Genomic DNA, 13,281 nt, shown 5'->3' with positions numbered 1-13,281 from the left:
ATGAAAAAGTGGATCAGCTGAACATATCAAGAATTTAATGTCTTGATAATTGCGCAAAGCTCACAAAGAAGAGAAATAGAGCAACATTTTGGGAAAGAGGTCTTCATAGGACAGACTTTGTTTTGACCTTTTGTCAGTTAAACACTGAAAGAAAAAAGAATCACTGTAGGAATTAAGAAGTAACGCTGTACAAATATGAAAACAGTTTTAAAAAAAAAAGCTGCTCTTCTTCATGGTTAGACCTTCATGGTTAAGTGCAAGTTTATTTAAAGTGAAACATAGCAGTTTCACATTCTATCAGTTCATTTATTTTTAGTTAACTAAATAAAAAAATGCATCTGATATCATTCTTAAAACTTCTCCTCACTTTGTCTATATATAGCCATTTTCGGAAGAGGTCTCTAAGAGATATTTAACATGCAACGCAATGCTTTTCTGTTGCTGGAAATACACCTGCCCTACATTTAATTTCTGAGTTCCTCCTTCACTGTAAATATTTTCAAAAATGTAGGTGTTAAATAGATAATGGGAGCAAAGATCAAACTGTTTCACAGCACAGGCCACTCAGTGTAAGCAAAGCACAGTGTATTATATCACTCAGCTATCACAGCAAGCTGGTCCTGTACAAATCTGGTGGCAACACACTGTAAAATTAGCAGTCCCCCCCTCTTTTATAGACGTATCTTTACACAGAATGCAAAATCCATCAGGAAACATCAGTGATAAACCATTCAGGATCAATACAAATGCATTATCAAATAGACAGAGAAAGATAACTAAAAAAAAAAGGTCAAATCTTTCACACAATTAATTCATCATCAACAGGTAACTCTTTAGATGACAAAAAGTATTATCTGTAACTCCAAAATCTTTGCAAATAGGTGTCACGTAGATTACACAAGGAAACATCGCAATCTACAGAATAGAAAGTCTTCTGACCCTTTTTAAGCAAGAAAATACTAGCATTAATGAAGTAGCCATTACACTGCATCATTTCTTAGAATCAAGGATTTAAAAAAAATAAACAAACCATGCTTCAGCTAAAAGCTGAGGAACTCCTTTTGTTCTACATGTAAGAAGTAATCCTGATCTTATCTGCAAGCTTTTCTTAGAATTATATTATGAATCATGGCCCCTTATATGTTAGCCCTTAATTCCCTACTTCTACATAGGATCAAGGTGATGAACACGCAGAGCAAAGTAGCAGGTGGGAGATTTTTTTTTTTTTTTTTTTGAAGAGGAGTGTGGAGTTTCTTTCTTGCTGTTTGTTCTTCAACTTTTGTCCTCTATCTACCTTTAACTGCTTGCATTCTTTGCATGTTATATATCTTTAGTTCTCATAAAGCACCTCTGCTATATGAGGACAGCTTCTTGTAAGACATATACTCAAATCAGTAACTGTAACATTGTAGACACAGCATTATAAAGCCAAGCATTAAAAACTTCAGAAAGGTGAGAATTCATGCTGTCCCTGCAAGCTTGGGTCTTGTTCACTGCTGCAACCTTAGAGTCTGGGCACCAAAACATTCCCAGCGTCTTGTCCTGCCAAAATCAGTCCCCACCTCCTGTCCATTAGTCCCGGGTGGTTCCTTGTTTCAGGTTACGCCCTTCTCCACTCTCACCCAACTTTTGAACTCTCAGTGTTCTGGTTATTGCCCTTCTTCACACCACCAAGGTTAGCATTAACAGGATGAGGCGGTCTCCCCGCATGCTCAGCTCCTGTCCCCAGCTGTTTGCTGAATCAGATACTACTTCGCTGGCTCAAAGACATCTGCCTACTACCAGAGCCCCGCTTGATAATGTCCTGCCCAAGAATACAAGATCTGAGACACAATTTTTTTTATCTCCTTGAAAAGGGTTAGATTTTAACAGACACTTCCCAAAATAAATTCAGCCTAATTTAAGCACTGGGCACGAAAAATGTCTGTTAACAGGCTGCTTAACTTAATAGCAACTGAAAAAAAAATGAGAAGCACCAACTGTAGATGGTGTCATGGGCTTCAGCTTGGTGTTACAGGTTCAACTATAGTTCTAAATTCCACTGACAGTGAATAAAAAGCAAAGATGCTCATACAGACAAAGCAACTCAGAACTGAATTCAAGTTACATGAGGCAGAAGCAACTGCAGGAACCGTCGCTCCCCACACTGCTCAAGTGCGGATGTAACACTCACAGGGGTCAAACTGTCCAGGGCCATTTTTTTCCATCTACTGCTACTCCATCAGTGATGCAGGCGGGTGCAGAACATGAGTAAATCCCCAATCTTGGCCCACACCATTACAAACTGTTTAAATGTGGAGAGCAAAGTCTCTAAATTTCAACAAACGTACGCAAAATATAAAGCTTTTGAAGGGGTCCAAAGCACTATCCCTGCATAGATTAAGTTACATTATGCTGATACACAGGAAATAGCTGACTTATTCTACAGGATGAACAATTCACCAGAGGAAAGGAACTTTCAGGAAAAATGATAAATATTGTAATGAGGAAATCCGAGGCACATATTCACAATGCCACATTCAGATCTCACAAATGAATAGAAATTTCTTCATGATCTCTTGGCCACAGAAGCAAGCGAGACATGGGTAGATAGGGATATATTGCAGCTCCCCAGGCAGAATAACCATTTGCTGTTAGGGAGGGGTACCAAAAGCTTTGTCTTAAATAGGACTACAGAAATTTTAAACTCTTATTAAGACAGGTATGGGGAGGGCATTATGAACGGCAGGAACAGACAATTTAAGGAGAGGTGAGAAACTACACAACTATTTTCTGACATGCCAGGTATGATGTTTATACCACTGATAATTACTGTAAGCCGCTTTCTCCTTAAAGGCCTTCTCTATCCCTTTTACAGAATTAAGTAGAAACCAACAATATTTAAAATCATTCTTCAACCCAGTTCTTAAGTAGAGATCCCAAACGTGAAAGATTCTCACAAAAAGGCTACCATGGAACTTGACATCACAACTTCAGGCTAAATCTCAGCCAATCCTTCATTAGTACAATCACAAAAATTCATAGCCTTCAACTTTTTAACAAATACACAATTATATAAGGCATGCCCAAATTATTGCCTGGCATCTTGAATTTACAGATGGCATTTGCTTCTATAAGAACGCATGGGCATTTCACACGTGCAGCAGCATTAATTAGTTTGACCAGAGGTCAATAGCAATTTTCCCCAATCCACACTTTACCAACAGTTTCTTACAAAAACGTGTGATATATACATTTGAAGATTCTGTTCACCCAGATTCCTAACACCTTGTACTGAACATCCAGAATTGCTAATTAGACATTTGGGAACACTACTTATATGACCCATTTAAAACTCTGAAAGACGGCACTTAGAATTTTTACAGTTGTTCACAGGCTTTGATTACTAAGAAGATTCTGTAATAGCAGCATGAAACATTTGTTAACTTTCTCCTAGAATTCTCTAAATAAAAGTTCTAGAAAGTTTCCATTTTAACAGGCATTACACCTGTCTTTAAAGTTTGGTCATTTAATACCTCATACACTGTGAACTCTTTCTTAATCAGTCTTTCTTAATTTCTTAAAGAGTAAAGCTCTACTACCATTTAGATGTTGTACTTCACAGCATGAATATATTGTCTCTCTCTTAAAATGCATGCCTGAATATTAGCATGATCAAAATGCGATCATCACTACATGGCTAAGAGCAGAATTTGTAACCAGCAGCATGAAATACGATGGAGATTTCTGTATGTTTTACCCAAGTACAGGACCCTACTTTTGTTTTCTGCTTCCACTCTAAAATGACAAAACTGTATTGCCCCTCCACATCCCTCTGTCAGTGCAGCTCCTCCAGCTGGTTCCTGAACACATCTGCCTTTCCTTGTCCTGTTTCACCATTACTAGTGACTCTTTTCCCCTCCAAACAACCACTAAACACCTACCTACACCAGCTCCATTTTCACAGTTTCTTAGATCACATCTGATATCACCTCTTATAAACCATGACAGAAGTACTTATGCCACTAAACAACAAAAAGGACACCTTAATATTTCTACACCTAGGCACAATGCTACTACCCAGAACAATAAAAGGGTAAAAAATATCTGTTAAGAGTCAAATTGAAAAACTATTTGCCATAAGGACACCTAAATGTTTGGCATAATTAATATGATAAATTTCTAATCTCAGGCAGTTAAGCATGAATGTAATTCTATACATTTTACCTGGACACGTTCAGTTCTTTTAAACACACATTTAAGGATGTATTTATTTTTTAAACAAGCCATAGTCATAAACACTCTAACCCAGATATATCTTTCTTCCCCCACCAAGAAAGATGATTCATTTACATTTTTCCCCAAAAACACTTGCATATAGCTGACTACCTTTTACTCAAATGAAGCAAACTTTTACTGAGTACACTCCATCTATGCTCCTACGATTTGCACAAAGTAGCAGTTTTGCCACATGCAGCTTTAGAAGCACACAGCCTGGTCTTTATTTGTATTATTAAAAAGATCACCACGTTGGCTCAAGTTTTCAGGAAGCATCCCTACTATTACTGATACAGATTCTCACCTCCAATTAAATACGAGCATGATTGCATCTATAATTGCATTTATTTATGCAGCTATACACAGAACTCCGCATCAAGTAGCTAGGTATGTTAAAAAGAAGCATCATTACAGATATAATTAGTTCTGACTCCACTTAACTGCATTAGTAATATTAAAATCTGGGTCAAGGCAGAACAAAAATGAACGTATGTCACTGGTTTAAAACTGTTTCCTGCGATGGGTAAGGTAGGCCCCCAGCCCCACAAACAGCCTGCTGTTCTGCAAGCACCTGGCTGGCTTAAGTCACTGCTCACCCACACACAAGCCCACCCACAACAGACCTCCTCTATGCCCAGTTAAAAAGAGGGATGAGAGGAAGAGATTGATTTTAACTCGGATATATTCCTTGGCCCATCCTGTGTGCCAGCACAGCACGGAACAAGCACAGTGTGCATCCTGAAAATGGTGCTATGGGTGGGAGTGCTCGCACCATGGCATTGTCATTCCGCATCTGTGACAATACGGCACCACACATGCTAATTTAAGCAGGAATAGTAGAACCTGGGTACATATTTGTACTGTGACCTGTAAATAACAGTTTGTAAGTGCTCTGCATATTTGAAACAACTTAAATGAATTAATTATAGAAAGTACACACTGAACAGCAGCAAATGACACCACCAAAGCCATGGTTGGAGCAACTCTCCCTTTCTGCAAGAAAATCCTTGTCACTTGTGTTAAATACATACTGATCAACTCTTTCCAGAAAATTAACAACAGGATACAGCCATATAAAATGAAATATTGCTTTTTCTTTCACTTTCAGAATTTTGAGGATATGAGTAACACATCAGCTGAGCAATACTTTTACACACTTCTGGAGAGATCAATCCTTTTAGTTTAATTTCCCTGAGCAACAACCAAAAAAAAAATCTCTTAAAGTAGTTTGAAGTATAAAAAAGTAATTGCCAAGAACCCGCAGCATGCTAAAATACAGCTGATAGCGTAACACAAATATACTGTGTGAGAGAGAACTGACCCTGAATCACCCCAAATGCATAGTCCCAGAAGGCCCAAAACAGAACCACGTTTTCTGTGGATTTACATTCAAGAAGAACCATGTCCATGGGCAGAAAGTCAAAAGATAATGGCTCTAAATCCCAGCTTTACCTGGTTTATCCTTTTTATGATCTCAACCATGTCAATTCTCCATTCTGGGCCTGTTTCCCCACTTAAACTGAGATGATAATGCTTAGCCAATTTAGTCCCGAGCTTTGTTATCTACAGATGAAGATTTCTTTAAAGTTACAAGCATTCTTATCTATGCTTTCTCTGAGAGTATTTAAAGTTTAAGTACCAAGAAAAAGTCAACAGTTTGCTTCCTTGAATACGCTATCATCAAACATCCCACAAGATTTTGATTCTCTTTCCCCAAGAGGAAATGTGCTCTGCTAATAGCAGAAACAAACAGGAGCTGCTCCTGTATGCATTATCTAATATTACTGACATTAATCTTCACCAGCCTCTCAGAAGTCACTAAAATGATCTCAGACACCGCATGTGTCATGAATGCTTAAATTTTATGTAATAAAGCACGCACAAAACAGCCGGCGTAGCAATGTACACGTGCCATGAAGTCGCGTCAGAAGTCCGGTCATCTCATTATTGCGATGACAGGAGGGAAGACACCCAAAGAAATTACCCACATCTTCAAACACATGCAAGAAAGATGTGGCCCAATGGCAAGATGTCATCTTAGGTAAGATGGCAAAGCAAGGATAAAGATACACTTCAAAGGCCATGAGATAAAACAGAACAAAACATTAAAAGCTGTCTTCTTTTAGGGATCAACTCATTCACCTTAAGGACACAAAGATAAAATGTCTTCATCTTGGGCCTGATCAGATTTTCAGCGATTACCAAAAAAGAAAACAGAAAAGAATTTGTCACTGATAGTTGAGTTACTCAGCTACGCAGACAGACATTATGGTATAGCTTAAGCTCTTTAAATGTAACTGAAAAGTGCAATTCTGAAAACTAGTGACAATTTTTCCAACCCAGAAATTCTATTTTATTCCCCTCCCAGCTTTATTTGTTATTTTCTAAACATGAGAGCTGTCTGTGGATTTCCCCATCTGTCTCCTACATATGTCCCATACATTACCTACAAACATAAATCCTCCACTAGGCTTTCACTCGATGCTTTCCTGATTCTACAACTAAGGACAAATATCGGGCCTTCTTACTCCTTTAACTGGAAATTTGTGTAGGATGGTTTTCCTACTATGATTGCCTTCTCCAAATCCTTTTTGATCTTTGCCACTATATCTCATTGCATATCCTTGATCACAAATACCTTATTTTATATCCAGACGAATAAAACTCTGTCATATAAGCTGATCCCACTGAAACAAGCAGTTGAGAATGCTCTATACAGCTGCTCAGTTGTTTACTGTAATTCTACGGAGTCTGATTTATATGTATATAACTATCTACAACTACACACTATATATATACACATACACAAAGTATATCTCTCTATATACTTATATATACATACAGAACACACACTTAACACTTTAATGAAAATATGGAGCACCCCTCATTCCCTATACACTCTTACTACTAGATACATGCCTATTGACTTTGTAATAACTGGACTAGTTTCATGCAGCTACTATGTAATTTATTGATTCCAATCTCTTAAATGCTAGTTTTTAGTAAGTCAAGTCATTAAGTCAAATACACCTTACGTGAAGGAACCCCATTGTTTTACTGTTGACTAAAGCCCATCTAAATACAGGCTGCTGGTCAAAGCAGCAGTCCTGCCCTCTCTTCAGCTTCTCATGGCACATCCCTTCACCGCAAAAAAACATTTCTTCTTGGTAGGATTAGTTTTCAGCTCATTACACAGCTAGCTACATAGTTGCTGGAGTCAACACAAGGGACAGGGGAGGAAAGTAAAACCAGGGTCTACAAAGGGAAAAGAGACAGAATTCTGATTTTAAGCTGATCTAGACTTGCACTACCATTTAAGTCAACTACGAAACCAGAGCCTTGATGCTCAAAAATATAGGTAGCTACTTTTATCCATCAATCAATAATACTATTCCTAAAGTGAGACTCCGCTATCCATAAACCTCAGCCCTGCCTCTAACAAAATTAAAAGGTTTGGACATTCCACATTATGTTGCAAAACTTAGAGAATATTCTGGTTTTTATCTAACTAATATATACCTTTCTCAAGGAATATTATTAGTATCATAGCAAGACTTCCTAGGAAGTGATTAAAAAAATGTAGCACTTTCTGCCTTCAATAGTATAACCTTATAGTAAAGTACAGTACCACCTTCCTACTGTAAGGAATTAAGATATAGTAAAATCAACAAGAGAGAAAGGAGATGAGAGGCTACCCATTTTCTCCAACACACAGATCCAGTGCTTTTTATTTCCTCAATTAGCAAACTGTCAGGCAACCTGAAAGCCCACTGTAAGGAGAAAGCCAGATCTAACAGCTCTTCAGGCCTGCCTCCAACTCTTTACCAACAAAACTTTCCCAGCCCATTCCCACTCTATCTGTGGGATATTTATTACAACCTCATTTAATACAGCGTAACTGTGCTTTGTAGCTATCAGAATATCTTCACTTGTTAACTCTTCTGACAACAAATGCTAGCTGGAAGACCTAAACTAAGTTTAATTATGCATTAGCCTTTATTTAACTCAATATAGTTTAGCGTTCACGTAGCTTTGCGGATTTCAAAGTGACTTTGAAAATATCTTTCTGCTTGATAAGGACAGCCTTATAGACTTCATTCAGATAACTGTCACCGTAAATGAAAGCAGGCAGATGTAATAGTTCAACATGAGAAAATTCACAGGTTAGGACATACAATATTTACTGAGCAACTGGAAGCAATGGTCATTGCTTGGTTTGAAAAATAAGAGATTAACATAGTCTTCAGCAATGAGGGTGGCTTTAGAAAAGAGTATAGTATATTTACAAATCCACAAATTCAATAAAACACCAGGAAAAATCACAGTAAAAATGCAAGGGGATGACTGCACTTGCAGTTCTAATAGAATTCAGATATACTCAGAATTGGACTAGATAAAATAGTGGTAAAAAAAAATACGGAGTTAAAGGAATTTTCCTTACATTACAGCTTCCTTGGATAACATTATTACAAGCTGCTAAGATAAATTTTGGAGAAGACCAGCACGACTCTAGGCTTTAGCTAATCTAAATTACACTGCCTATATTTTAATCATAAACAAACATTTATACCCCCATACTAGAAGTTTCATCGAAGGTATAATTTTTGTATTTTAACAATAATCTAGCATAGTTCAAGACTGTGCAAAATGCATCAATATACACATCACTAAAGACCTGGGTGATATTTACAACAGACAACTAAGACTACAAGCAGAAGAATAATCTTTGAAGAAACATATAACACAGATGCACTGTAAACTAAATAAAAACTTACTAGAAGTATGCCACCGCTGTGGTTTTTCTCTGTTATGGAACCCAGACCTAAATAAACTGTTAAACACTTAGTGTAAAGGTATGCCAAACATTTCTCAGAACTTTCTTAAGGTCCCAACAAAGAATCAACCTTTTTTGCAAAATGAGGCCTAGGTTAAATATTTTATTTGGCTCCTCAAGATGGACTGAGAAGTTGGGCACTAGCTCCAGATCAGTTCTTGGACTCACATCAAACATTACCCTGTCATTTATCCAGTCAGTCAAAACAATGTTTTCCATCTAAACCTTTAATGTTTATGTCCTGAAAAACTGCTAATTGAATCCAGTTCTTGAAATCCATTTTTAATCTATACCATCTAATTTAGAGATAATGAACAGAAAAGATAAGTATTACACAACGTTTACAGAATTAATCCTATAAATATTCAAGCCAAAACAGAAGACTGCTAGTGTCATAAGGCCAAAGAAAATTAAGATTATATAGCATTTGTAAGTTTGAGAATAAACTTTTAAAAACACTGAGATATACAGATTCTTTTAATTCCAAACAGTTTTAGAATTCAAGAGTTCTCAAACTGCTTTTCCAATCAAACAGGGTAATAGAAACCACACAGAATCCTTAAAACTATTCCCAGGCAAGAACTGACAACATGTCAGCTCAATTAATAAAATTAAATGCTTATAACAGCTTTCCTTAGACATGTAAAACTTCCTTACAACAAATGACTTTATACAGAACAACATACAGTTAGCTAAAGCATAAAATACCTCAAGTCTTTCTAACTTGAGAAATAGGCTAATATTTCATATAAGCTTCCAAATAACAGAAGTGGTACTCGGCAACTGCAAAGAGCTGCTAAATGGGGCATAGTCCCTTTAAAGACAATTTTGCTGCATCCATCCCTCTGAAAATATAAAACGATAAAAATCTCAGAAACATTCCTCAAGAACATACCTGCTTCTTTTGGGGACTGATTGCTCAACTACACAGTCTCCTCAATATATAAAACCACAGCCTATTTCTGGCTTACAATCACATTCCCTATAACGTATTTATATTGTCAAAGACAGGATTAGATGACATGCTTAATCCTTAATAAAAATAATATAAATATAAAACAAAATAGAACACAAAATATAAAGCTGAAACGGACAACTGTGTAAACAGTATTTTCCATATTTTTACAAAAGGCTCCAGACTATTTTTAATGTTTCAAAGATAAGCATGTCTGAGCACTCAGGAAAAAAAGCATTAAAGTACTGCATCAATAAAGCAATAACCTGAACAGAAAGCTACAAAACACTCTGCAAAAACAAGGCAGTGCTGTCCCCTGCTATATCCCAGCTATGCTTAAATGAAGGGCTTTATTTCTAAGTGCAATATATAGACAACCACAAATCTCAATGAAAACTAAATTATAAATCGAGTCAAAGTACTTCCAAAGTAAAACATAAGCAGATGCATTTTATTTTTCCCTATGAAAACAGCATACCTTGAAAAATATGTAGGAAACTACCTCTTTTTATTAAGACATTAAACTAAAAGTATTTCAGATGCACCAAGAGTAAATACATTGATTCTTTCATTTTTTTTTAAACACATTTGTTTTCCAAGCTGGCTAAAAACACTATTTGCAGACCAGAGTACTTGCAGCATTACCCATTATCTTCTAACTGCTTACCTTCACACGCTCACAAAACACAAAATATGGTTTATCTTATGGGGGGAGGGTAGGGGACTTACAGTGGTTTTAGGTAGCTCTTTTCTATAAAGAATTCCGTATTTTTTTAAATAAAGCTCTTGTAGAACTTCTGTATTTCTTCTCTGAACCTATTCACCCAGGTTCTTACACGTAAAACAAGATACTTTAAGTACATAGAAATAACTTATTTTTCTTCCGACCACGTAGATGAGCAGTTTTTATGATATTTTCAAATATTAGAGGTCAAGTGACTATTAGACGGCTTCTGAAATAGGGCTGGCCCCATAAGGCACTATATCAAACGAACTGTACACAATCTCAACTAAGGAAGTTGGCTTGAAAAAAAAATAAACAAACAAAGAGATCAAAACAAAGCGTGTGACAGTTTCTTTCAAGTTCGCACTGAGAAGACGAAGGGGGGGAAAAAAATAAAATAAAAAGAAAGCGGGGTTAGCCGGGAAGCAGGCTCAGCTGCCCGCTGCCTCAAAGTTTCCCCCAGCCCCGGCTCTCCCGCTCCGGGCAGCTCCGGGCTGCGGCAGCCCCGGGCAGCCCCCGGCTTCCCCTCGCCCCGGCCCCGCCGAGACTTTTCGGTGCCGAGGCGCGGACCCCGCGGTGCGGGGCAGTGGGAGGAGAGGGTGGAAGGAGAAGGAAGAGTTCACTTCTTTTTTTCATTCCTTTTCTTTCAATTGTCCCCCTTCTTCCCCCCCCCCCCCCCCCAACCTTCTCCTCCTGAGGCCTGAGACTCCTCCAACCCCAGGTTCAACCTCAAATACACATGGAGGGAGGGAAGGAGGGAAGGAAGGAGGGAGGGAGCTCCCCGCCGCCCGCTCCCCGGCCGCTCTCCCCGCCGCTCCCCGGGGACCGCGGGCTTCCCCTCCCCGCGGCCCGAGCCCCGAGCCCCCGGCTCCGTCCCGCTCCGTCCCGCTCCCCCCCGGCCCAGCTCGGCCCTGGCGGCGGCAGGCCCGGCCGGGGCTCCCCGGCGCAGCGCTCAGCCTCACCTGTCAGTCGCAGCTTGACGGGCCCGTTCCTCCGGGCCCCCGGGTTGGACATGGCCCCGGCCGCGGCTCGGGCTCGGCGCTGCCCGGCCCGGGGCTGCCCCTGCCTCTGGGGCCGGGACGGGGGCCGGGGGGAGGGGACGCGCTAATGGAGTCGGGCTGGGCGCTCAGGGCAGCGGCGGCCGCCGGAGGAGGAGGAGGAGGAGGAGAAGCCCGGATGTGCCCAGCGTCGCCATGAGCGGGGCCGGCGCCGAGGAGGAGGAGACGCGGCCGCCTTCCCTTCCTTTCCCTTCTCTTCCCTTCCCTTGCTTTCCCTTCCCTTCCCCGCCCCCTAGCCCGCAGCCCGGGCGGCGAGCACAACAAAGCCAGGGACGGAGCCGCACGACCGACAGACGGACAGACAGACGGACGGATGGACGGCCGTCTTCCCTCCCTCCCCCGGCCTGCCCTGCCCTGCCCTGCCCTCGGGGGAGGCCGCCGGCAGCCCGGGGTTGTCGCTCCCGGCTCCCGCTCTCCTCGTCGGGGCCCGGCCGTGAGCGGAGCGCTGGGGGCCGCGGCCGGGTGGTAGCGAGCTGCCCGCTGCTCCTGGGAGAGCTGGGGGCAGCAGGGGGGGGAGAGGGTGAATTGGCACGGCCTGAAAGGAAAAGAGAAAAAAAAAAGAAAAAAAAAAAAAAAGAGAAAAAAATAAAAGAGGAGGAAGTTGATAATGAAGTTGCGGGGGGGTTGGGCCAGGAGAGTCAAAGGTACAAATGGGAAACGAGCACACGGGTGTGAGTTGCAAGCCGGACTGAAACAGGTACAGCCACGTTCGGGAGCGCTTGTGGTCTAGGGCAGTACTTTGCGCAGGGAGGGTGGCACAGGCTGGCCCTGGAAACTGTAAACTTTGGACTGATTCACTCGTTATCTGTGCTTCTTCAAAATTAGCAGTTAATTGTCATTCTCAAAACTGAACATCGTCAACAAAAGGCCTTGTATTCACACTGTGTGGCCTAATTCAGCTCTCAGCCTGGAGGAAAGGTGACTCCTTCCAGGTCTTCCCAACCCTGCGTGCACCTCCTGTGAGCACCACGCTGCACTGAGTCTCAGATAGCTTTCTGTAGTGCCCAGCACAAGTGCCAAAGGGGCCTCTGAAGGCTGGGAAAAGCTCCCAGAAAAGCTGTGAAGGTTGCCACAGTAGTTTAACTTAGAAAACTCTGCTAATAAACCACACACCTATGTTTTACTATCAACCTTACTAATATTCTATACGTTTGCATGCAACTCATTCGGTCCTGTCATTGTACTGTCTTCTTCCTGTTGAGGCAACCTGTAAAGTATTATCATACAGGTAGTCATAGATTAGGATCCAGGCTATGAAACACGATCCAGACATGGGATGAAAAGATGACCTATGCTTCATAGGTCATATGTTTCATAAAGTTTATAATGTAGCTTCTGCATGGCCCAGAAGGTTTACCTTCTGGAGTTATACACAATGCAGAACTGAACTAGCATGTCTAGAGTTGTCCTGTCTTGACTGAGCTCAGGTCTTGGGCCTCATTAAATCAAATTT

The 13,281-nt window shown here is 40.6% G+C and overlaps 1 protein-coding gene across 1 annotated transcript in view; it reads right to left on the bottom strand.

Annotated features, from left to right (window-relative positions):
• The window catches only part of SMURF2 (SMAD specific E3 ubiquitin protein ligase 2), a 61,751-nt gene extending 49,924 nt beyond the window's left edge, over positions 1 to 11,827 (bottom strand). Inside the window, exon 1 of the mRNA XM_032199501.1 lies at positions 11,733 to 11,827. Within this exon, the coding sequence (XP_032055392.1) occupies positions 11,733 to 11,784 (52 nt within the window). The 5' untranslated portion in view covers positions 11,785 to 11,827. The remainder of the gene's footprint in view (positions 1 to 11,732) is intronic.
• Between the last annotated feature and the right edge of the window lie 1,454 nt (positions 11,828 to 13,281).

Source organism: Aythya fuligula, chromosome 18 (assembly GCF_009819795.1).
Source record: "Aythya fuligula isolate bAytFul2 chromosome 18, bAytFul2.pri, whole genome shotgun sequence".
In the NCBI taxonomy this organism is placed as follows: domain Eukaryota; kingdom Metazoa; phylum Chordata; class Aves; order Anseriformes; family Anatidae; genus Aythya; species Aythya fuligula.
The sequence above is the reverse complement of the archived record's forward strand: the minus strand, read 5'-3'. Positions and strand labels throughout refer to the sequence as shown.